This window comes from Pinus tabuliformis, chromosome 4_2 (genome assembly GCF_031772625.1).
Source record: "Pinus tabuliformis cultivar Carrire ecotype Pingquan chromosome 4_2, CPIR1, whole genome shotgun sequence".
NCBI lineage: Eukaryota > Viridiplantae > Streptophyta > Pinopsida > Pinales > Pinaceae > Pinus > Pinus tabuliformis.
The window spans coordinates 791031101-791057079 of NC_142304.1; the positions used below are offsets into that span (position 1 = coordinate 791031101).

Consider the following 25979-nt stretch of genomic DNA (forward strand, 5'->3'; position numbering starts at 1 on the left):
GGCGCGGCTGGCTATTTTCCAGCTGCAAGGCAAAGCTACCTTATGGTGGGAGGAGGTCAAGATTGTACGGGGCGTAAGTGAGCAGAGTATAACTTGGGAAACTTTTCAAAGATACTTTAACGAAAGATATTTGACTGAATGTTTTTATGACAAAAAGGCAAGGGAATTTCATGATCTGCGGCTTGGGCAGCAGACAATGGATGAATTTATCACTAAATTTACCTCTCTGCTCCGCTATGTACCATACATACGGGAGGAAAAGGCAAAAGTACAATGGTTTGTTAGCAGTCTACCCCAGACAATGAGGGAAAGAATTGAGTTTGACAACCCGAGAACAATGGATGAAGCGATACGGAAAGCTAGGATATGCTACCAGCAGAATAAATAGAAGGGAGAAAATTTTGGAAAGTGTTGGACTTATAGAAAGGGCAGTAAGATGACTGTGGGTGCCAAGGGAGCTCGTGGCAGCTTCAGTAAGGGACCTTCCAAGGGGCCAAATAGCAAGAACCAGCCCAGAAACCAGCTCAGATTAAAGCCACCCATCGAATCCAGATTTAGTGAGCAACCTGGCAGAGTTGATAACAAAGGGGCAGCAAGGTCGCCAGTATAGTGCTGGGGCTGTGGCGGGAAACACTACATTAATAACTGCCCTCATCGAAAGGGTAATGATCAAGTGTCACAGATTTATGAAGCATCTACAATGGGTGATGTGGCTCGGACCATACCAAGAATTAATGCTGCCCTCGAGGATCATCAAGCTGAATACCAGCCAACTATGGTGGAGTTCGAAGGTAAGATCTTTGATCGAACCGTATCTATTTTAATTGATTCTGGAGCTACATTAAGTTATGTTAGTCCCAAGGTCATGGAAAATTGTAAATTGCAATCTGTTAAGTTTAAAAACCCATGGCTAGTTCAGCTCGCAACGGGGGCAAAAAGGCGAGTGCTAGCCAAGGTCAATAACTGCCCACTGAAGATAGCAGGCCAGACGGTGACGACAGAATTAAACATACTTCCCCTTGGATCATATGATGTGATGATAGGGATGGACTGGCTGGAAAAACGCTGGTCCATAATAAACTGTAAAACAAAGACAATCTCTTACCAAGATGAACTGGGGAAAAAACAGGAGATCCAAGGTATTGTGAAGCCAGTACAGATTCGGCCAATTACCGCCTCACAATTAGCAAAGTGCATCAGGAAAAAATGTCAAGTATATGCTATTCAATTTGGTTATGCCAATTCAAAGGATAAAACTGATACCTTGGAAAGCATTCCAGTGGTGCAAGAATTTGCAGATGTGTTTCCCGAAGAAATACCAGGGCTGCCACCTAAGAGAGACATAGACTTTACCATAGAATTGATACCTGGTGCGGCCCCGATGTCCCGAGTGCCATATTGGATGAGCGTACCAGAATTGACAGAATTAAAGATGCAACTGTAAGAGCTGTTGGACAAGAAATACATCTGCCCTAGTGTATCACCCTGGGGAGCTCCCGTGCTGTTCATCAAGAAGAAGGATGGAACCCTTCGTATGTGCATGGACTATCGACAACTGAATAAATTGACAGTTAAGAATAAATATCCATTACCCCGTATTGATGAAACTTTTGATCAAGTAAAAGGGGCAACATTGTTTTCAAAAATCGATTTGCGATCCGGATACCACAAAATCAGAATCAAGGAGGAGGACATAGCCAAAACTTATTTTCAAACTCACTATGGACACTATGAGTTTGTGGTACTACCTTTCGGGTTGACCAATGCACCTGCGACATTTATGTGCTTGATGAATAACATATTTCATCAGTATTTAGACAATTTTGTGTTAATTTTTATTGATGATATACTAATATATTCCCAGAATGTCAAAGAACATGAGGAGCATCTCAGGTTGGTTTTACAAACACTACGGGAACATCAACTATATGCCAAGTATAACAAATGTGATTTCTTTAAGGAGCAGATCCAGTACTTGGGACATATTATCACCAAAGAGGGTATTGCAGTGGACCCCGAAAAGATAAGGACCATAATGGAGTGGCCAATACCAAAGGATGTGGTAGACATAAGATCTTTCATGGGATTGGCAGGATACTACAGGCGGTTTGTGGAAGGGTTTTCAAGAGTTGCTTACCCTATCACTTCCCTACAAAAAAAGGGAAAAATATTTAAATGGACTACGGAATGTCAAAGGAGTTTTGAACAGCTCAAACATCTGCTCACCACCACACCAATATTGAGCATAGCAGACCCGGAAAAGGATTATGTGGTTTGCACAGATGCGAGTAAAGAAGGAGTAGGGGGAGTGTTGATGCAAGAAGGGAAAGTGATCGCTTACGAGTCTAGAAAATTGAAAGAGCATGAACAGAAATATTCTGCTTATGATCTGGAGTTGACCGTTGTCATACATGCCTCAAAAATGTGGCGTCATTATTTGGTGGGGAAGAAATTTTTATTGATGACAGACCACCACAGCCTGACTAGTTATTTCAACCAGCCGACTTTAAATGCTAGGCAAGCTCAGTGGGTGGATTTCTTGAGTGGATTCGATTTCGAGATTAAACACCTGAAAGGAAAAGAAAACTGTGTGGCTGATGCTTTAAGTCGAAAAGTACATTACCTCTACGAAATTTCTTTTAGTGAAGGGTGGTCTACCCTCAGCGAGGAAATTAAAAAGGCAGCTGAACAAGATCAGATTTATCAGCAATTAAAACAACAAGTGCAGAACTTAACCAGTGACATAATGCAACAAGGTTATGAGCTAAATGCAGCTAGTATGTTGTATTACAAGAAGAGAATATATGTACCCAACCAAGATGGCATCAAAAAATGATTTTGGATGAATGTCATAAGAGTCCGTATGCAGGACACCCAGGATACCAGAAGCTCATAACATCACTTCGGAGGGAATACTACTAGCCGGGCATGAAGAAGGAAGTGATATAATATTTGGCACGTTGCATAGAGTGCAAACATGTTAAAATATAACATCAACATCTTGCTGGACTATTACAGCCATTACCCATACCAAAGTGGAAGTGGGAAATCATTACTATGGATTTTATAACAGGATTGCCTAAATCCAAGAGGAACAATGATTCCATCATAGTAGTGGTGGACAAACTAAGCAAATCATCCCACTTCATACCGGTACAGTCCACTTACCAAGCAGCACAAATTGCAAACATTTTTATGCAGAACATATTTAAGCTGCACGGTTTACCCAAAACTATAATTTCTAACTGCGATGTTAAGTTTACATCAGCATTTTGGAGGACTTTATTTGAGGGATTGGGAACTCAACTAAATTTTAGCACCGCATATCATCCGCAAACCGACGGACAGACTGAACAGGTGAACCAGGTGGTAGAAGATATGTTGAGGTCATATGTGATGCAGCAACCATCCCAGTGGGAAGAATATTTGCATCTGGTAGAGTTTGCATATAATAATGGTTATCATGTGTCTTTACAGATGAGCCCATTCGAAGTGCTTTACGGACGGAAATGTCATACACCCTCTAGTTGGGGTGGACCGGAAGACAGACTTATGTTGGGCCCTGAGATGCTAAAAGAGATGGAAGAAATGGTCAAAAAGGTGCGAGCCAATTTAAAAGTAGCTCAAGATAGACAAAAAAGCTTTGCAGATCGGAAGAGGAACTTTAAAGAATATCAGGTAGGAGATCATGTGTATGTAAGGATTCGAGCCAAAAAGAGTACCTTACGATGGAATGGTTGCACCAAATTGGCACCCCGTTTTTGTGGACCTTTTCAAATTTTAGCGAGGGTTGGGCCGGTGGCATACTAGCTTGCCCTGCCTAGCCACATCCGGGTCCATAATGTCTTCCATGTATCAGTATTAAAGAAATATGTATATGACCCTAAGCACATAGTTAGTTGGCAAGACATTCAGGTAAGGAAATGTCTTAAATAGCACAAACCAAAATTGGTTGCTAAGGAGAGAAACTGATTAAGATATTGTGTGTTTCAGGTAGAACTAGAAGGAGAATTTCTAGTCGAGCCAATGAACATACTCGATCAGAGAAAGGTCGTGCTGCGGAAACGAGCCATCGCCCAGGTTAAAGTGCAATGGCAGCACTTTGGGCCAGATGAGGCCACCTGGGAGGATGAACAGATCATGAGGGAAGCTTATCCCGAATTGTTTATGAGTGGAAAACATCGGGACGATGTTGAGTTTCAGGAGGGGGAGATGTAATGCCCCTAGTAAAACTGTAATATTTTATTAACAACAGTAAGTTCAACTATTTGATTATTGTTACTTTTGGGGTAAACTAAATAATTGTTACCATCACTGTTTGAATTTAACTTCATTAATTATTGTTATGTTGCTCATTATTGTTAATTAAAAGAAAACAATGTGTTAATGGATGCAGCGACTCCTCATGAAGGAGGTTAAAAAGTGAGAATGGCAATTGCGAGTAAAACCCTAACTACCTTCCCCAACTATAGATGCTTCCAAAGGAAAAGGAAGCGAGGGGAAGGAAAAGGGGAGACTGTGTTGTAGGGACAGACGGAGAAGGGAAACAAAAAAATGCTAAGTCTGGTGATGACCAAATAGCACAGGCTTGAGTGCCATAATCTTGCAACACGCTAAGTCTGGTGATGACCAGATAGTGCAGGCTTTGAGTGCCAAAATCTTGCAGCAGACACTAAGTCTGGTGATGACCAGATAGTGCAGGCTTGAAATGTTGGATTCTTGTAGAAGATGCTAAGTCTGGTGATGACTAGATAGCGTAGGCTTGTAGTCCCAGAATCTTGCAAAAGACAATGGTCTTGCAAGAGTGCTTGGGGGGAGGTTGGGTCGAGGAGGACCACCTCATGGTCGGGTGGAAGACAAGCAGAAGAGATTAGAGGTGATTCTTACTTAAAGAATACTTCAATTGCATTACTGGAATCAGGTATGGAGAATTACTTCTGTGTTTGCAAGTAAGAGAAGAGAAAACTTTACAGGAAAAGCTGGCTTAGGAAAATTGTTAATTTCTCTTCTAAAAGGTTTAGGATTAAAACCTGTACACTTGGTATAGATTCTGTTATGAAAATTAAACCCTGATATTTCATATATTATGTATAGATTCCTCCATGATAATCAAGATTAAAATCCTGTTACTGTGTAAAGTAATCTATGTAGTCCATGTAAAAATTGAAAGCAGTTAGACTGTATAGATTGTCCTAAGAAATCAATAATCTCTGGTAACCCTCATCAAAAAGAAAAGGTAGAAAATCAAGTGGGCAGGGGGATAGACCACATTGTGTAACCCTAAGACAATACAGATAGAAATAGGAAAAAATTAAGGAATAAGACCTGAGTTTCTGGCAAAAAAGTAATCAGTTTTACCGTGTCAAACCCTAAGTAAAAACAATAATCTTTTCTATGACAAGGTTGTCTAGAGGATAGTTGAGCTCAAGGCCGAGCCACCTTGTTAAACAACCGATGCAACACGATAGTAGATATTATGAAATTATACAGTTATTATTTTTTTATCCATACCAAACGAAAATAGAAACAACAGTTCATGACCAGCTCATACAAACAAATATTAAACCAGAAAGAAGCTGTAACGCAACCAGAGGACACGGAAGACTATAGGGTCGACGTTTACCTGAGTCGACCAAGTAATGCGGAGGTCTTTACTTGCATATGACTCGACGTATTCAAGAAATTACAAAAACCCTTTGCGATAGAGGAACCCTCAGCATCAGAGGAAGGAAAAACCACCTATCAGTCTCAACAAAATTCTATATTTAATGAAACAACAGCCAATAAAATAGAATTTAACATTCGCAATGGAGAACCAATAACAGATTAAACCTTTCAGACATGTACCCAGTGTGAGCCATTCAGGTGTTCTTAACATGAAATTTACCAATTCTCAGTGCATCAATATTAACAAATAGAAAAACAAATAAATATATCTGAACACAAACAATGCAACAAAATAAGCATGATGTCGACATACACAATCAACCCTTGGTTGCACGCCTAAATTTAGGAAACCGTGCTATACAAAATTCAGGGTGCAATACTTACGAAAATTATCTTCTCAGAATGCAATACTGTAAATATAGTAACATGTGGAGCTAACCAAGGTCTCCCGAAAGCATACAAAGTCCAAGAAACTCAATAATTCAGCCTATGGACTCCACATTGGTCAATAGACTCAATAGATCTAAATATACTTTAACTTTTGCAAGAGAACAGAGTACCCAGCAGTGGCACGGAGCTATTCGGCGCTTTCCACTTCTCATACTTCCACAATGGAAACCTAGGAGCTAGAAGGTAGTGCACCCAAAAGAGTCTAAACAACGATAATTCCAACAACCCAAAAAACTGTGGTCGTTGCTTACTCGAGAAGCTACGAGTGGAGGGGTTTGGTTGGAAGCATAGCTCTTTGTTTGGAGAAGTAGCTGATTCCTTCGTTGATACACCTGTAGGAAAACACCATAATAGTTTAAGCATTGAGAAAGGAAATATGGTATCAGCAAAGGAAACTGCGCCTATGGAATTAAAGTTAACTCAGTTTACCTTGCCTTCATGGGAGTTGCAGCACGAGAATGAATTCGTAGCAAAGTGGAGGGGACCATGCAACGAGGTTCCAACCCAGCGCTGTAGGTAGATCCAGTGCCATGTAAGGCATGGAGAAAGGCAGAGCGGAGTTCCTGGAGCAAAAGGAATAACAGAAAGGAAACTAGACAGTCGATAGGAGGATTGGTGCCAAATGAAGACAAGGTTGACCGTAAGATCTCCACACCCAACTTCCTTTGTCGATGCAATGCCGAGCCGGAGGGAATTCTACAGAGATAGTTAACCAATAAAAAAATCACCAAATAGATAAGAATGATAGCGGGAATAAGGTATATGTTGACATTTGTGTATCAACCACGCTAAAATTAGGTGAATCACATGGTAAAGTACACCAACCATAAAGTTTGACACTTGTAGTCTGAACCATATTAACTATTCCAGCTTGAATTCAATTGTTAATCCGTAAATGTCATATCTATCATAGCGTTTACTGTATTATATATAATTTTATTTTATTTTATATGTATTTTACTGTGTTTAAAAATGTAATTTTTACTAAATTAATTGTTTGGAGTTTTATATATATATATATATATATATATATATATATATGAGTCACAATGGATGGTTCGTCGATACAAAAAATTATAGATGTAATAATCCCATAAAAAATTCTACACAAAATACAAATACAAATCGCAAAAGCCTCAAAACAATAATATTTATTATTCTTAAATTTAATTTAAGAAACAAACAATTATATACCGTTTGCGAAACAATTATTTACTGAATTTAGTAATTAGTTTTTCACACTCTTTGCAAGTGGTCCATACTTTATAACTAAATGGTAGAGTGTGGACCACGAACGGGAACGTTCTAAGAGTGTAGAGAGCTAGCTAAGAAGTTCAATAAAATAATTGTTCGGCAGACTTAATAAATATGTCAAACATCTTTTTCGGCTAAAGTATTCGTTAAATAAGCTCCTCTTAGAAGAATATTGTCCAACATCATTGCGTTCTAAGAGTGCAGAGAGCTAGCTAAAAAGTTCAATAAAATACATAGTAAAATAATTGTTGGGCAGACTTAATAAATATTTCAAACATTTTTTCCGGCTAAAGTATTTGTTAAATAAGCTCCTCTTAGAAGAAGATTGTCCAACATCATTGCAACCAATGATATAGGCTAATGAATAATATAATATTATTGCAAATCTAATGAAAACCAAATTAATGAAGATATGGCTATGTTGAATGCCAGCATTAAATTTATAACAATATCCAAAACTCTTTATGAACACACCATGCATTTACAATTTTTTTTTTTAAATCGCTTTATGAACACAGCATAAATTTACATTTTTTCCACCCTTCTGTCTGTGTTTTCTGGATCTTTGTAATGTGTGATTAGAAAATGCAATGCAAACCGTGAATGCCATTGATGTTTTTCTAATGTGCGTTTTGTGTTAAACGTGTTCTGTGTCAAACGTTAAAAGTTTTCATATAATTAGATACTTGATTATTAGGTGGAGATATTTAAGTAGTTATGTTTTAAAGATTAAAATTTATCTTAAAAATAATTATACAATAATTATAGCTTTTCTTAAAATATATATATATATATATATATATATATATACCCTAACTTCATAGAAAAGTGCACCAAATATCCTAATTTAATTAATGTGAAAAAGTGCAGTACAAAAAGTGAATGTTATAAATGCATGGATTTTTAATTAATGCCATAAAATAAAATGCAAATCCCCGACATTTTGAGTTATGATTATGGTGGGATTCCGGTATGGATGTTACTATTCTAAATATTTTTATGTAAAACTGGTTACTTTTTGCAATTTTTAAGCATTGTGTTTTGGTTTTCTAGGGTTAGAAATTCCTTTTAAATTTAAATTAAATTGAAATACTTAATATTTATTAATCATAATTATGTGGATAAATATTTTTAGTTTTAAATAAAAAGTTTAGAGATTAAATTTAATTATCAATAATTATTAAGAAGATAGTAGACATTTAACTTTTTATAAAATATTCTTATATTATACACAAATCAAATGCTTAGATTTTTTTTTTTTTTGCCTACATGACCAATCTAGCTTTGGTTGAGAATGGAAAGTTATAGTCACTAGACATTATTTATAATGTGATTATTATAAACTCTATCATACCCAAAGGAGTAGCAACTACCTCCCATATGCAAGTTTCCATAATAAATTGGCCTAGCTTTGGTTGAGAATGGCAAGTTATACTCACTAGACATTATTAGTCCCTGCCATCTGGCATCCGGCAGGGACTATAGTAATCGTTATGACCCGACTTAGCATTAGTTCAGCGCTTTCCTTCTCTGTTATACGGTGGTTAGAGCGGGGATATGCCTAAGTTTCATTCGCACCTTAGCTTGGCCATCTTATTTGGCCTCTTCCCGAGGCGGAAGAGGCTCGACCATAGCTTAAAAGCTATAAGCGCGGTGCATTTTCGCTAACCGTCACGGGTGTCTGGTTTTAATGTTAGCATTACTTCCGCCCGGGTATGCGAAGGTTTAATAAAGCTCCATGTTCCCTGTTACAATGTCCTGCATTGGCAGCTGGTGCATGCCATGATGCACCATGGTTCAACAGCTGTGAGATGAAATCTGCATGAACTATATTGAACTTTTCTGTGATTATATCGTCATTGTCGTCCGGATCTGCGATGTAGGAGAGAATAAGCTTGATGCCTTTGGCGACCTGTTTAGCAGTCGGGCACGCGCAGCGAAGGGGCGCAACGAGTTTAATTCCAGGCGTTAAATCGTTAATGCCGTACCTTGGATTCTGCTCTCGCATGGCCTGGCAGGTCGTGAGGCCCTCAAATGTCTGGTTCGCGAAAACGTCGGTTGCGGGGCTTCGAACCTGCGACCTGTTGTATCGAATCCATGACAAACTGTAAGTTCTCAAATCCCCATTCCCTGCACAATAGAATTATCACATTGAATTTCAAATCCAAAAACCATAATCGAATCTTTACTACTAATTAATTGAAAATATAATGGGTCTTACCTGGAATAAGTACTGTTGGCCGAGCTGCTGTCCAGTTTATTCTGCAAGCAAAGCTTATTGGACATGGAATATTGCTTTCAGTGTTTTCCTACGGGGAATATACAAATACTCATCTACATCGAAGAAGAAAGTCCAATTCGCCATGAATTTGTACCTGTGCAAACAATCGTTCACAATAAGGAATTGATTATGGTAATACCCATCATATTGTTCCTGCTCTGTTACATCCTGCAATGTCACTCGACCTGCCCTGATCCATGGCTCCAACACCTTTCTAACCTGGGGATGCACTCCACCTGCATCGTGAAAAACAAAATGCGACCTAGGCCCAAATAATTTGGCATGATAAGCCATCCACTCCCTCATTCTCTGAGCACTCAGGTCACCATACAGGGAGGAACCACAGTAGAGATAATCATAGGGAGGAGCCTGGCTATAAACAGAGCCATTGTAGCTACCTTTTTCTTCCTCGAGAGCAACGATCCTCTCTGGTTTTCCAAACTCGTCGCCATGGATTGCGTGAAGAATGAGCTCTCCACCATTGTCATCGGTGCCCACGCTCTAGCATTTTGTAGGCCTTGCCCTTTATTAATCTTCCAGAAGACGAATTCTTGGGGATGCATTCACATTCAAATCGTGGCTTTCCATAAACATGGAGAGGCTTGGAAGCGAGCCCAACTACAGCAAACGTGGCTGGACCTCCTCTGTAAGCGCCCATTTGGATAAACAAGTATGCAGCGCTCCCATAAGGACGAAACACCCTCTTGTTCGGATCTTCTTTCACATGAATTAACTCAGTGATTCTGCTGGTGCTGTTCATGACAATACCAATATTATGCATTTTACTTGCCATGATCATATCCTTCAACTCTGTTTTTCTGATTTCGACACTGTATGCACCAGGGTGCGAATCTCCCTGGAGAAATGCTTGTGCCAGAGATTTACAGGAGGAGAAATCTTGTCTTCCAAATAGAAAATAGTGGCCTGCTATAAGCAAAAAACCCATAATTATAATCGTCTTCATGAAAAATTTAGCTCCCTTGCAGCTTGAAATAAATCCAGGGCCTGGATATTCCTTCTCTGTCTCTTTCTGTTTCTCCATTGCCATCGCAAAATCGAACACAGGGCACCCCTAAAAGCTAGAATTCTCTATCACATCTAAGCCCAGAAGAAGACGATTAAATTAAACAGGGCAAGGCCTTTCTGAGCGGGAGCCGGCAGTCTGAGATACCAATTATCTCTGGAAAATGAAGGCAGAAAGACGCGCAGGAAAGTTCTCTGGCTTTTCTGTACCGTCAGGATCAACACAGAGGCTGAAACATCCCAGGTATTCCTATACGGCATATACTGGATGGTTCTTTGATTTCTTATCTTTACTTACAACGTATTCCAGCTTCGTCGCTCCATCATGGCGATCTTAGGGTGATCTTAGGGTGCAGGTAACGCGACACTTGGTATCCATGGGGTAGCATGAAGTCCAGCGGTCCAGCTGTGGCGACTTTTATATATTTATATATTCTAATTGTCATATTATTTTATTTAATAATTTTTTATATAACTTTTAATTATTTGTTTTTTCTTTTTATTACTAGCTTGTTTATTACCACGTCCGTATTTGCCTAGTCTTGATCCGACCATCTCTCGTTAGACTCTCGGTTTCTTGCCATGGGTGTGTAAAACACACCCTCATTGATTCTTTTGAGCAGATCTGCTGAATCCATCTCGGGAGGTTGATTGCCATGGGCTGAGGTGTGCTTGACTCTAGCAATTTGTTACTTAGCATGCAAGCAATTGCTGTAGGATAATTTCTCTACGTTGAGCAAGTTCCTTGGGTTAATTTCAGTGCATACTTTGAACTTTAACTTGATGGAATTTGTTCTTGTGCCTTATACCGTTCTGAATTTTTTTTGAAAGCATTACTGTAGCATTCCTATTGACCGAAATTTGACTAAACTTCTGTTTTGCGGTTGTGGCTGGCAGGCTTACATGTTTAAGTATGATTCAACTCATGGGGTATACAAAGGGAGCTTGAATATTGTTGATGATACGACTCTTGAAATTGATGGTCACAGTATTACTGTCAATTCTAAAAGGTATGCCCCTTAACATTAACCAATGTGTAAATAAACACTGATAATTATGATTTAGAGAATAATGATGCTATGATCTCTTGGAAACCACTGCTACAGGGATCCTTCAGAGATTCCCTGGGGTAACTATGGAGCTGAGTATGTTGTAGAATCATCTGGAGCTTTTACAACAACCGAGAAGGCTTCTGCACATCTTAAGGTATATTTTTTGTGGTAATTTTTGTATTTTTTCTGTTTGCATCTATAGTTTTCCATCGACAAATGTACTTAAGATTGTTGCATCTATATTTTTCCATCGACAAATGTACTTAAGATTGTTTAAGTCTCCTTCATTCTAAGATGGTTCACCTTGGTGGGAAACAACATAGCTCCAATTGCTCTTTTGATTTATTTGATGTCTTTTGGTGGCAGGGTGGAGCTAAGAAGGTTGTAATTTCTGCTCCATCAGCGGATGCACCCATGTTTGTGGTTGGAGTAAACGAAGGATCATATAAGCCTGAAATGTCTATTGTTTCAAATGCAAGTTGCACAACTAATTGCCTTGCTCCTCTTGCAAAGGTATATAATACTATTCTTACAAATCGCATTGAATGATATTTCTTTTAGGCAGAACATGTTTCTTTGGGGCAGATACTCTAAGCTTCTTCCTGCAAACATTGTCATTGAGTCATAACTATGTGTCAAAATTAGCTCACCGTAAAAACTGAAACGAATACTCATGGACTGGCTACAGGTGGTGAATGAAGAATTTGGTATTGCTGAGGCCCTCATGACCACTGTTCATGCAACAACAGGTAGGCATGGGCCTCTTTGTTTTAAGTCCTGAATTTAAAATGATAATAAAGTTGTTATGAATTTCTTATGTTATTATCTGATGTGTATTCAGTTCTTGTACCTGTAATTTGTTTTTTGTTAAATGTATATATCTGACAAAGAAATGAAATTTCTATAAATAGCTACACAGAAGACAGTAGATGGTCCATCTATGAAGGATTGGCGTGGAGGTCGTGGTGCTGGACAAAATATCATTCCAAGCTCAACTGGTGCTGCAAAGGTATGCATATTTGACTGAAAGGGCCTCTATATATAGATTGATGGCTTTGTGGTCCTGAGGGCCAATGACAACGGAGAAGGTAACATACGACCGTGAATTTACATAGAATATTGCATATAATAAAATAAAAACATCGTGCATCTTTTTGGCTGAGTTGTTGCACTGAATGCCCTTTGGGAATTTCATAACCATTCATTAGACCTGCATTCTAAGCTTCTTTGGATGATTCTAATCAAACCCAATATACTTTTCCTGAGTTTTACTTTTAGGTCAATTTTTTTTGTTTATTTTATATTTTTTTTATAATTTTCAGTTTGTCCTGCTACCCAAAAACTACTCATGTCTCTTGCTTTTTAGTGTGCATATGCATGCAATTTTATCAACGGTTTCTAAGATGCTATGTTGACATGATGTAGGTGGAACATTTTCTCTATATTCGTTACTCTGTAGACATGCTAAAGTGAACACTATTCCAAATCAACACCACACAGATGAAAAACTCACAACCTATAGCAGACGAAAAATTAAAGATAGATCATGTGCTGCGAGAACAAAGAAATGGCTAGAAGCAAATGTCTACGGTCAAAATGCATTGCTTCTTCTTGTACTTGTTGGCACTTGCATGTTCATTGGTGATGGAATTTTTACTCCTGCTATCTCAGGTTATGCTTCTCCTAATTTAATCTTAATGTTTTGCTTTTTTAATATTTATTCTTTTGTTTCATTGGCTTGGGTTAAGACTGTTCAACTGGATGCTAGTCATCCAAGTTGAAAAAATGATTCCATTGTTATCAATTTTCACTTGCAAATATTGATACCAAATCTATTCTTGTCCTCTTGCAGCAGTTCTAGATTTTCCTATGGTTTGCAAATCTACTGATATGGGGGAACTCTGTTTAATACCGACTTTGTTAGACTTCATAGTCAATATCAGTTACAGATTCTGTTCAGTATAGAGCCCTTAGAGTAGTATGTATATATTGCCTTTTGGACTAATTGCCAATTTAGTAGGAATCTGAGAGTACAAAGAGTGATGAAGGGCAAAACAGAACTTCCATAATAACTGATGAAATTAATTTAGTTTTTAGTAAGTCTGCAAAATTGCTAAGTTGCATCCTAAAATAGTAAATATCACTGATAAATTAGTCATCGCAGACTTGGGATTTCAGTCTCTTGAAATCTAGGCATCATGTTCATACAAGCACAAAAGTGAAATGGTTTGCATTGAGGATATGATGAGGGTTTTATTTATTGAGACAATCTAAGTTATTTCAAGCGTTTTTGCATTTTTTTAATGCTTTTTGAACAGTATGCATAATTATGCATTATCTGTTACCTGCTTAGTATTTTTACTTTGTAAAGCAATATCCACTTCATACTGGTTCCATATCACCTCAAAACACGACAAATATTCTCTTTCGGACATTTGGGCAAATAATCCCTATGTCAGAAAAGCAATTCATGGGCAATCGGTATCCACTTTAACCTTGTCCTAGCTAGTTAATTTTCTTCTCGTATTTTTATCATGGCCAATTCAAATCATTAGTAAAAGAGTTTCAGACTTAAGCTTAGAAGGTCATAACACTGTCCAGGGTTATTATAAGATGTAGTTACATCAGATCCTCCTCTGTCAGAATCAAAACCTGATCTGAAGGTGCTCTCTGTATTGCTACAAGATCTGCTCTATTTGTTTGGCTTTAATGTTTAAGCTCAGCATTTCCAGTCACATCCAGGGTCCGGTTTCCTTCCCTTCAACTTGTCATTGGAGTTCAATGCCCTCTCCTTCAGAAATCTTCTTTTAACACTTTATCATAGAATTAAGGGCATGCCATACTCATACTTTCAACTTGCATGATCAAAACCTGATCTGAAGGTGCTCTCTGTATTGCTACAAGATCTGCTCTATTTGTTTGGCTTTAATGTTTAATCTCAGCATTTCCAGTCACATCCAGGGTCCGGTTTCCTTCCCTTCAACTTGTCATTGGAGTTCAATGCCCTCTCCTTCAGAAATCTTCTTTTAACACTTTATCATAGAATTTTTGTAAGCTTTGTTGTACAGGGATTGTTGTAATCCTTTGAAATTGAAATCAAAACTTTATTAATCTCCTCACATGAACAAAAACAGTCAATTGGACCAAGAGACAAATTAGGATGAAAGTACAACAATATGGGAGTTCTTGATTCATTGTTCATGATAAGGAGAAATGGCTGCACCATTCTATCTGTACTGAATGAGGATTTTCTCCATGTTGCTGTTGCGATGATGAATTTCAGAGGCAACAACATACTTGCATTTCCAGTCACATCCAGGGTCCGGTTTCCTTCCCTTCAACTTGTCATTGGAGTTCAATGCCCTCTCCTTCAGAAATCTTCTTTTAACACTTTATTATAGAATTTTTGTAAGCTCTGTTGTACAGGGATTGTTGTAGTCCTTTGAAATTGAAATCAAAAATTTATTAATCTCCTCACATGAACAAAAACAGTCAATTGGACCAAGAGACGAATTAGGATGCAAGTACAACAATATGGAAGTTCTTGATTCATTGTTCATGATAAGGAGAAATGGCTGCACCATTCTATCTGTACTGAATGAGGAAAACAGTCAATTGGACCAAGAGACGAATTAGGATGCAAGTATAACAATATGGAAGTTCTTGATTCATTGTTCATGATAAGGAGAAATGGCTGCACCATTCTATCTGTACTGAATGAGGATTTTCTCCATGTTGCTGTTGTGATGATGAATTTCAGAGGCAACAACATACTTGCATTTTTCGCTTGAGAATGATCCTTCAACAAGTTAGATTGTGGAAGAGTTTCCATGGCCTTACATGCATGGGGGTTGACACAAAGCACATGCCTGTAGGCAGATTGGATCCATGGTGGGAAGCTTGAGAAGGCACACCTCCCACCATATTGAACCACTACCCCACTGGTTATATAATTAAATTTTCATTTAATTCTCAATATAAACTGATTTTAAGTCACCCTATAAAATCGTTTAGGCTGTTGAACTGTAAACATTAACATTATCCTTTATCCATATTGTGAATCTCTATTACATGTGTTGTACTGCCAATGAGTAGTGGCAAGTCAAACTTGTTGGGTATCCAAACTCACTGACTGGTAGGAGTTTCACGTGTGAATGAATCAGTTCAGGTTGCTTTCTGTGTTGAGTTGAATTTGACACAGTGGCTTGACAAACTTTTGTAAGAAGGGTCATTAGATCGATGCCTCTTCTCATGACACACTTCTTTTCCCAATTGTAAGGCCCATCTCCATCTTCAGGTGCTCTTGCAATGTGTAGTTGCAGCTTTCCCAATCCTGTTAAGGGCATGCCATACTCATACTTTCAACTTGCATGATCAAAACCTGATCTGAAGGTGCTCTCTGTATTGCTACAAGATCTGCTCTATTTGTTTGGCTTTAATGTTTAATCTCAGCATTTCCAGTCACATCCAGGGTCCGGTTTCATCTTAGTAGTACCATTGCTTATCACTTATTGTATCGTAGCTTGTCTTATGCTATATCTTATTCGCTATGTCTAGCTCAACGATCCATCATATACAGCTCCTCGGGATTGGTATATATTAGTAATGCCTTTTATTACCCTTGCACAGGAATAGTAGTGCACATACTAGTCTAATCATCAGTAAGCTCCAGCTTATACCTCATTTCATCCTGCTTAACTATCCCTGGTATCACGTATATGTATATTATGTAAATACAATACATCTTATATCACTACTATCCCAGTAAGTAGAGTAAGCATAGTAGAAGCTTAGTAGTCCATGGAGTAACAACCATGATACTTATGGAAATACAAGAAATTGGAACGTAATATGATAGTACTGCTCTTTATAGTATTACAGCTTATTTGGTTAACTAGTATGATATCCATATGTAACTGGTGTCAATACTATATGGTTTATGCAAATTAATGGTACTAATACTCTCCCTATAAGCTACCCCAAGTCAAAGTCTAAGATAGTGCGACGAGCATTGGAGTAAGCAATATCAATATGCTTATTACGATAGGTGGTTATGAGAGAAACAAGAAGGGTGGAAAACAGAGTAAATACTAGCTGCTTGCTTAAAGCTGACATGAAGCTCCTATCGATGAAATACAGGTACATGTAGAAACAAAGCTGGTTGTATACTCAATTACGGAACTAAGCCTACTGGTTACGTGTTATCAAGCTTAGTCATATCTACAGTATTGACCTAATCTGTGTTCTAAGCATTCAATCTACTCTATTAGAATATGGAAACAGCAAGTATGTTATGAATAGTGTGATATGTACTATATTAGCATAATGAACTGGTCCCTATGTTATGTATACAGGTGAAATCATAGGTCATTACCGTTGTAACATGGGTCTCTAAGATCGAGACTTGTATTGCACTCTTTCTAATGATCGTTTTTGTGTTATGTATTTCACTGATGAGATTGAGATCCAAGCTGATTACGATCGAAGCAACAGGTCCTAGCCTCACCTGTTAATCATTGTCTATTATGGTTCCACATTCAGTGTTGACCGGTATTGTCTAGTCCTATAATGTTCAAGAAAGCCTATAGGACACATAACATTCAAGTACGGCTCAATTGTATGATAACAATGTCTCAGACAGAATCTACCGCAACAGGCTCAAAGGGGCTATCTTCAACAAATTTGACTGGTTAAGATGCTCTTCTTGTGGGCACACTCGCCACAGCTACCTAATTTCGCATTTACTACTGCCGCCACATCCATCATTCCATATGCCATTTTCTCCCCATGTCAGATCGATCACTTAATTGCACCAATCGCTCACTTAACATAAGCTTTTCGTTTTATGCCCATCACTAAATACTGGCCTCCTCCAATCTGATCTTCAAGTATTTCAGCTCCATTCCAAATCAATCCGTATATGTACTTATTTCTGCACCTAGATATTGACATAGATCTCCTGTCTAGCCAATTGTTTATTAGAATAGCTTCGACCCAATCTACCACCAAGATTGCCCGATGTCAGATACATCACCTAATTTCGCATTTACTTCTGCCGCCACATACATCATTCCATATGCCATTTGCTCCCCATGTCATATCGACCACTTAATTGCATTTCGTTTTATGCCGACCATTAAATACTACCCTGCTCCATCCGAGCGTCAAGTATTTTAGCTCCATTCACACTTAAAACCAGCTTACAAACACGTTGAAATTTTTTATAAATTGGCCTCTTCTGCACCTGGATATTCACATACATCTCCCCGCTTCACATAACATGGAATCCATTAGCATAATCCAACTTATTCAACTCGCGGCATTGTTTCTCTTAGCACTTGTTCTCATGATTCTTCTGATTATTGACATCGTAAAAGTCGAAAGACAAAGAAAAAAGAAACCAAAAAAACAATAACATCTCTTTTGCATTATCTTACGCATTGTCTTATTTCCCCGCTTCTTTCTCTGTTACAGGTGTACGACGGATGCTTCAAATATGCATTTGGGTCTGCCATGGTGGTGCAACTCGCATTTTTTATGCTTCTATCGTCTCTGCTCGCATGCCGGACTAATGTCCTAATTGTTAGCATCCGTGCTTGTCTTGTATTCCTCACATGTTACAGGTGTACGACGGATGCTTCAAATATGCATTTGGGTCCGCCATGGTGGTGCAACTCGCATTTTTTATGCTTCTATCGTCTCTGCTCGGATGCCGGACTAATGTCCTAATTGTTAGCATCCGTGCTTGTCTTGTATTCTTCACATGTTACAGTCTGTCATAAGAAATGCTTATTTTCAAGGTCAAATGTAAGCTTCACGGCGGTTTTCATGTTACTGGTGTCTTGAATTGATGATGATTCTCTGCAAGTTAGTTATTCAATAATGTTCAGATCTTTGGTATATAGTGCTCATGTGACTATTTCTATTGCAGTTGTGTGATTTTGGGCTAGCAACATAAACTGGTGCATTGTTTTGAAATAACTGGTGCATATTATATTATTCGACAGCCCTCGATTTATGTATTACTGAAACTTGCTCATGTGACTATTTCTATTGCAATTGTGTGATTTATGTATTACTGAAACTGGTGCAGTTGTTGTCTGAGTTTCAGAAGAAGTGATGCCCAATGTACGTTATGTCTGTCGTTCCTAGATACAGGAGGAGGAGCTGCTGTAGGTCCGTTGCTATTGCTCACTGCAGGAGATTCTATAGAAATTCACCATAGTATGTGAGTTGCCCAGGTCAACCCTGGGAGAGTATCGCTCTTGCCACCTCAGCCACTCAACCCAACTAATTCCTCTGCCTTCCGTAACTGCTACTGCTGGATCTCGGTAAACTAGATGATCTGCATGATGGGGGATATTGAGTTGCCCAGGTCAACCCTCGGAGCACTCGACCCAACTAATTCCTCTGCCTTCCGTAACTGCTACTGCTGGGTCTTGGTAAACTACCTCTGATGCCCTTTATTTCTATGCAATTGGTGTTGATGATGCCCCTGCTTCTGTCTCTATGGCCTCTGTTCCTATTGCTGCTTGCTTGAATGCTAACTAGAATCCTTCGGAGTAAACAAGCTAAACTGTTGCGACTGGTATTTGAACTGGCTTAGACCTTAAATATTAACTTCATGCAGGGACTCGCTGCCTCGCAGCTTCCCTTGTTTATAATGTGATTATTATAAACTCTACCATATCCAAAGGAGTAGCAACTACCTCCCATATGCAAGTTTCCATTTTTCATCTTAGTAATAAATTGGCCAGTCATATTGAGGTCCAAAATATCTAGATGTTAGAGTTTGTTTCCCATTAGATCAAGTAAATTGAAATGATGGAAGTAGAATGTAGCGTGTTGTATAAATTGGTCATGGCTCTTACCAAGAGTACTTGTATGACACCCTTGTGTTAATTATGACCTTTAAAAACATTTTTGCGTAATTGAGCATCTCAATTCAATATTTGATTGTTGAGAAAATCTATTTTAATATAATGAAAATTATTACTCGTTGTTTTTTTTAACCAGAGAAATCAATAGTTCATTGAATCTCATACTCATGTGACAGGTGATTTATTATAGCCATGTAATTTTTCCGTACCACACTTTCCATTTTATAATCATATTTGCAACATGATAATAAATATACATGGCAAATCTAGAATTATAACATTAAGGTTATCTGTTTTTTTTTAATTATACATCATACCCATAGTTCATTTTGGTTATACTAATCATACAAATCTAATAAACAAGAGCGGTCATTTGGACTGAACCCTCTAGACTCACAACTCACATCCACTTGTTGTAAGTATAAACCTTGGAATGTGGATTGACATCAACGGTAGTGAATGTCACTATAGATCCTACAGTTAGGAGGAGTGAATGGCTAGAGTAACCACTGTCTCACCACCATGGCACTACCTTCACTCATTTTCAGCTTACTGGGATAGGGTTTTTGCTCTGCAACTATGTAACCAAGCTTCCTTTGGGTGAGAAGTCAGACTCAGACCTTAGACATGGTATCTACAGTTTTGTTTTAATTTCATGTCTGTGTCCTATTTTTTGTCTTGCATGTTTGTTATTAGTGAACTAGCCCTTTTCTCATGCAACAAGGGTGCAATTTCTATCACAATAGCTCATGGTTACACAAGATGATGGCTCCCTTTGCTATCTCTGAGGCGAATGAGCAACATGGATGGTTTAACTCAAAAAGATATATTTGTGGGTTCCTAGGGTTTATACCCGTTCCTTGGTCAAACCCTCATTTCATCGAGTTCGAGAGGTTGATGAAGTACTCCACCTAGGCCCTTATAGGTAATTACTCAATTAATTAAGTGTTGCATGAGTTAATTAAGGCTAGTTTTATCATAATGTCTAATTGGGGTTTTCCATTTTTGTTCCCTTTTGGCAGATTAATCTCGTTACCATGGCCAGCGTAAACCTACATGTTCACTAGTTGCTCCACACCTAAAAACTGGATCTATCCTAACTTCTCTCCAGGTTTGAATACATCTAATCTTGAATAATATGAAGGTAGTCGTTGAAGTTCCTACTTGATATCAGAGTTTGTGAACTATTCTACTGTTAGGAAACATGTAATAGAGTTATTTTCCTAAACTTATTCAAATCAATAAGGATTTGGTTGAATTCCAAATAGACGAGAAATGGTCTATTGGACTAAGGCACATTTTCTTATGGGTTTTGTGTGTATAGTCCTTACTTCCTACTTGACAATAGTTTTATTGGTTATTGGCTCCGACCACAAGAAAATATGGGGACACAAAGTTCAACTTGCCCTAATTTCTAGTCACATATATACTCGGTTAAGTTTGTCTATTACCATGACATAAAAGGCCTTGTTGTCTTGGTTGTAGTTATTGAATTTTGTTGATTAAAGTTAGAAACTGTACTACAACTTCTATGGTTCACTTCAAACTCTACATTGGTTCAATTCTATAATGTTGTTAAAATTCCTTATTTAAATTGAGTGATATGTTCCACTAATGTTTAGTTTGATAAATGATTTCTTTGACTCAGTATATGGGACATAGGGACTTCTTCGACTGTTGATACACAAAGTTCAACTTGCCCTAATTTCCAGTCACATATATACTGGTTAAGTTTTTCTGTTATCATGACATAAAAGGCCTTGTTGTGTTGGTTGTAGTTATTGAAATTTGTTGATTAAAGTTAGAAACTGTACTACAACTTCTGTGGTTTACTTCAAACTCTTCCTCGGTTCCATTATGTAATGTTGTTAAAATTCCTTATTTAAATTGAGTGATATGCTCCATTAATGTTTAGTTTGGTAAATTATTTCTCTGACTCAGTGCGTGGGACATAGGGACTGCTTTGACTGTTGATATTTGACTCAGCCAGGAGTTAACCCCAGGTTTCTGATAATTGATAAGGTATAAGACCTCATTAACCTCATTAGGATTAAATTGTGTTACTTCCCTGGCTTTTAATTTCAAATTCAGAATTTACTCTTCTTTATGATCCGAGATTTGGAAAAAGAATCAATGAAACCATAAAATTCAAGTTCAGAATTTATTTTAGGACCTCATTAGGATTAAATTGTGTTATTTCATTGTCTTTTAATTTCAAATTCATAATTTACTCTTCTTTATGTTCCGAGTTTTGGAAAAAGAATCAATGAAACCATAAAATTCAAGTTCAGAATTTATTTTCCTCCATTTTCCATGTTCTAGGAAAAGAATAAATGTAAACAGAAATACAAAATTCCTTTGTGTTTGTTGACAGTACAATGGTTTCACATTTCTCGCTATTTTTCTTTCTTTACTTGTTGGATGTAGCACCCTGGCAGTAAGGGACTATTTTGTAATTGTTCCCTCAACAGTCGATCAGGAACTAACCCAATACTATGATAGAATACCTCGTGTTAACAATTCCTTAAGACATTTTGCTCGACTAATATTCAGATATTAAAAATCAATGCTCACAGAAGAACTAAACTAAGAGTCATAGTTCAAAGTAAGATATCTTATTATACATGTAATAACATGAAATTACAGTTCAGAACTTAATTGTTGTACTTGTTGCTTCCCTGATTCATACAAATACTAGGAATTGCAATGCTCCGCCCAACCACGAGACCAGTATTTTTCGTCCATGTCTCCCCCTAAGCCTGCTTCACACCCAAAATATTTTCTAGAACAACAATCAATGCATACTAATATTACTTTGAACTATATGACCATCTGATCCCAACCAGAGATGGTCTAATTTCTTAGTCTGAGTAATTAAGCCCCAAATAGATTCCACTCGCTAACCAGCTCTGGAATTTTTTTCCTCAATGTAACCAACTTCTAAAATCTCTTACTCTTCTCTCTCTCCTTTCCTCGGAGTCAGCAACCCTGTTGCCTTTTTGTGGAACTTTTATTTCCAAGGAGGAACTTGGGGAGGTAACTACCTTTCCTGCGATTGTTCAACTAGCTCGGTGTGAGCCTTTCTAACATTGCTTCCCTATTATGATTCATAGTCATCATAAAATTATATAAATTTAACAAACAAACAATTAAAAATACTTATCCATATCAAATATTATGATGGCTTTATCCCAGGTCCATAAGATGGAATAAAATAATACTAAGTCTTTTTCTGTAGTAAATTAATATTTACCGGGTTTACGAGGGGACAATACATCTCGCCCCCTTGAGTGAAACATCGTCCTAGTGTTTTACAAGTTCTTAGAATAGGCCAGGATAAGCTTCTTTCATTAATTTATCATCCTCCCAAGTAACCTCTCCCAGAAACTTATCGTCATGTTCGACGTACAATTACAACCAACGAGTCATTATTAGTTATATACATAAACACCCTTAGAGTATAAATGTGTATAAACATTATCTTACTAATGACCTCACATGTATATCTTGCCAATTAATCATGTGTCTAGGGTCATAGATATGTTTATTTAATGATGACTCATGAAAAAAATTATGTACTCATATATGGCTGCGTAAGGCCAACTGATAGGCCAGCAACCCAATTCGAGCCCGAATTTGAAATGGACCACAAAACTCAGGTGCCAATTTAGAAAAACTACCCGAAAATAAGGTACTTATTTGGGTTTTACCCATACATATACATGATCCCCAACTTGAAACTCATGTTAGATTCATTTCTTATTTGTGTAAGCCTTCTGTTTGTCATGTGTTGCCTTCAGATTCATTCTCACCTCCTTTATTGTACCCTCTGTTATAGGCAATTTTTCACATCCGATCAATAGTCCTCCTAATGGGATCAATCAACATCTGATTCCCCCTTTTCATCATCCTGTACAAAGCCCTAAGCATGTCTCTTTCATTCCCTATATTTTCTTCCCTAAACTGCATCATTTGAGCCAATCTTATGATCAACGCTCCCTGGCCTCTTGCTGAAAAACATTCACCTACAAGTTTCTCCACTATGGCCTACGTTGGTCACCTACAAGTTGCTCCCCCTTCTCAATTGTGTTATTTCTATAAATTTGGGAAAAGCAAAGAAATTCTGGAAGTCTCCTTTTCCAAAATCTTCTAGAATTTGTTACAACCATTTACCTGAGATAAAACATTTGGATCCTATCCTACCCTACTTTGGAGTCTCCATCCCTTATCCTTTGATACCATCCTCACATAAAAGGTGAATCTAAGACCTTAGATTGGTAATTGGATAAGAAATCCTAACTTACCCCACTCCTCTATATATTTAAAACCTTCCATATGCAAGAGGTTGGCTTTTGGAGAGCGATTCCACCCTTATGTTGTTGTGGTGAGAGGTTCATTTCATGAATTTAGGGTTTAGGGTGATTGGAGGTGTACATTGTGACAAGGAGAGGACAAGTCAGCTTGGAGGAGATCTTCTACAAGATCAACACCTATTTATGGTTGTAAACTCTTTCCATTTATATTAATGCAAAGAATTATTTTTTTTCTTGTATGTGATGTTGTTATTTCATATATTTCAAAACCATGTTGATCTACTGAATCGAGTACTTAGTTGATACTTCATAGATCTCGTAGTTTCTTAGCTTGTGTTATCTGGCTGTGCAGGTTCTAATTTTGGAAATCAGAGTTGGAATTGGAGCATCCATGCTAAAGAAAGAGAGAAGTCCATGACAGATTCTAAGGGGGTTTCATTCCATCATCTATTTACTTTAAGGAAAAAATTTGGTTATCTGTCTCTTTGTTGTTCTAGGTTAGCGACCAAACCTAGGGGAGATACTTTGTGCACAATCATAAATCCTGTATAAGAAATTAGTGATTCTGTTGGGGAAAGGTGCAATGCTTTTTCATGTACTACTAGGGTACATGATAGAGTATTGCACCTCCCCCCAGTAGAGTTGCCAATTTGTTATATGGGATTTACGATTGCGGACAAAAGCATCACCCCTAGGTTTGGTGGATAATCTAGAACAAAAAAGAGACAGAGAACCCAATGCTTTCGTTAAAGTAAATAGATGATGGAATGGAACCTACCTGGTACATGTCACAGACTTCATTCCTTGAGTCTGGATGCTCCAATTTCAGCTCTGATTTCCAAAATCATAACATGCATCTATTCAATCAATCAACATGGTATTGTAAGATATGAAATAATAACATCACATATAGAAAAACTAAGAATTCTTTGCATTAATATAAATGGAGGGAGTTTACAACCAAAGTAGGTGTTGATCTTGTAGAAGAGCTCCTCGAGGATGACTTGTCTAACTATGCAGGTTCTAATTTTGGTAATTAGAGATGGAATTGGAGCATCCAAGCTAAACAAGGAGCGAAGCCTACGACATATTCTAGGTAGGTTTCATTCTATCATATATTTACTTTAAGGAAAGAATTGAGTTCCTTGTCTCTTTGTTATTATAGGTTAGTCACCAAACCTAGGGGAGATACTTTTTTCCGCAATCGTAAACCCCATACAACACCTTCCATATCTTTTGACATGTCTGGGCCCAACATCGACTTATCTTCAAGACTATTCCAATTAATAGTTGTCCCACACTTACGTTGATATAAGACTTCAAATGGGCTCATTTTTAAGGGGGTATGATAACTATTGTTGTAGTAAAACTCCACTAAATGAAGGTATTTTTGCCACTTACTCGATTGTTGCATCACATACATTATTAACATATCTTCGAAAACTTGGTTTACTCATTCAATTTTCCCATCTGTTTGAGGATGATACGAAATGCTAAACTATATATGTGTACCCAATCTAGTAAACAAGGCTTTCCAAAAGGTAGATGTGAATTTCACATCCCTGTTTGAGATTACCACTTCAGGTATCTCATGCAATCTAAAAATCTATTTCATAAAAATATCAACAGTTTGAATTGTTTTCAAAGTGAATTGCACTGGTATAAAGTGTGTAGCCTTAATTTATGAATGACCACCATTATAGAATCATTTTTCCTTTTTGACCTAGGTAGGCAAGTTATAAAAATGAGCATGATAACCTCCCACTTCCATTGAGGCACAAGTAGTGGGTACAGTAAGCCAGCCGGATGCTTAGGCTCGACGAACAACAACTGACATTCCATACATTTGGTTAAATATTCTACTATATTTTTTTTCATGTGTGGCCAGATATAGCTTTTCCTTAAGGCAGTACATAATTTTTGGTAGCTTGGATGAGTAGTGTAAGGATTTCTATGGAATTCATCTAAAATTAGTTGCTTCAATTTGTGTTGATTTGGAACACAATGTTTACCTCTATACATCAACACATTATATTTTCTAACATCGTAGCATAGATTT

The 25979-nt window shown here is 37.7% G+C and overlaps 2 protein-coding genes across 2 annotated transcripts; both read left to right on the top strand.

Annotated features, from left to right (window-relative positions):
* Positions 1–700: 700 nt before the first annotated feature.
* LOC149172028 (uncharacterized) lies at positions 701–1444 on the top strand. The gene is made up of 2 exons (XM_089426174.1): positions 701–791; positions 915–1444. Exons 1-2 carry the CDS (start codon positions 701–703, stop codon positions 1442–1444), a joined length of 621 nt encoding a protein of 206 aa, XP_089282300.1.
* A 9395-nt stretch (positions 1445–10839) lies between these two features.
* LOC149172029 (glyceraldehyde-3-phosphate dehydrogenase GAPCP2, chloroplastic-like) lies at positions 10840–12754 on the top strand. The gene is made up of 6 exons (XM_089426175.1): positions 10840–10932; positions 11507–11685; positions 11782–11881; positions 12094–12240; positions 12416–12476; positions 12639–12754. Exons 1-6 carry the CDS (start codon positions 10840–10842, stop codon positions 12752–12754), a joined length of 696 nt encoding a protein of 231 aa, XP_089282301.1.
* Positions 12755–25979: the final 13225 nt, after the last annotated feature.

What these genes read in the sequence shown, in the direction of transcription:
- LOC149172028 (XM_089426174.1), top strand. Translation starts at nt 701, where the DNA reads ATGGGTGATGTGGCTCGGACCATACCAAGAATTAATGCTGCCCTCGAG. An exon ending in AACTATGGTGGAGTTCGAAG is followed by an intron (nt 792 to 914) that starts GTAAGATCTTTG and finishes ACCCATGGCTAG; the next exon opens with TTCAGCTCGCAACGGGGGCA.
- LOC149172029 (XM_089426175.1), top strand. Translation starts at nt 10,840, where the DNA reads ATGAAGGCAGAAAGACGCGCAGGAAAGTTCTCTGGCTTTTCTGTACCG. An exon ending in AGGCTTCTGCACATCTTAAG is followed by an intron (nt 11,882 to 12,093) that starts GTATATTTTTTG and finishes TTTTGGTGGCAG; the next exon opens with GGTGGAGCTAAGAAGGTTGT. An exon ending in CACTGTTCATGCAACAACAG is followed by an intron (nt 12,477 to 12,638) that starts GTAGGCATGGGC and finishes TTCTATAAATAG; the next exon opens with CTACACAGAAGACAGTAGAT.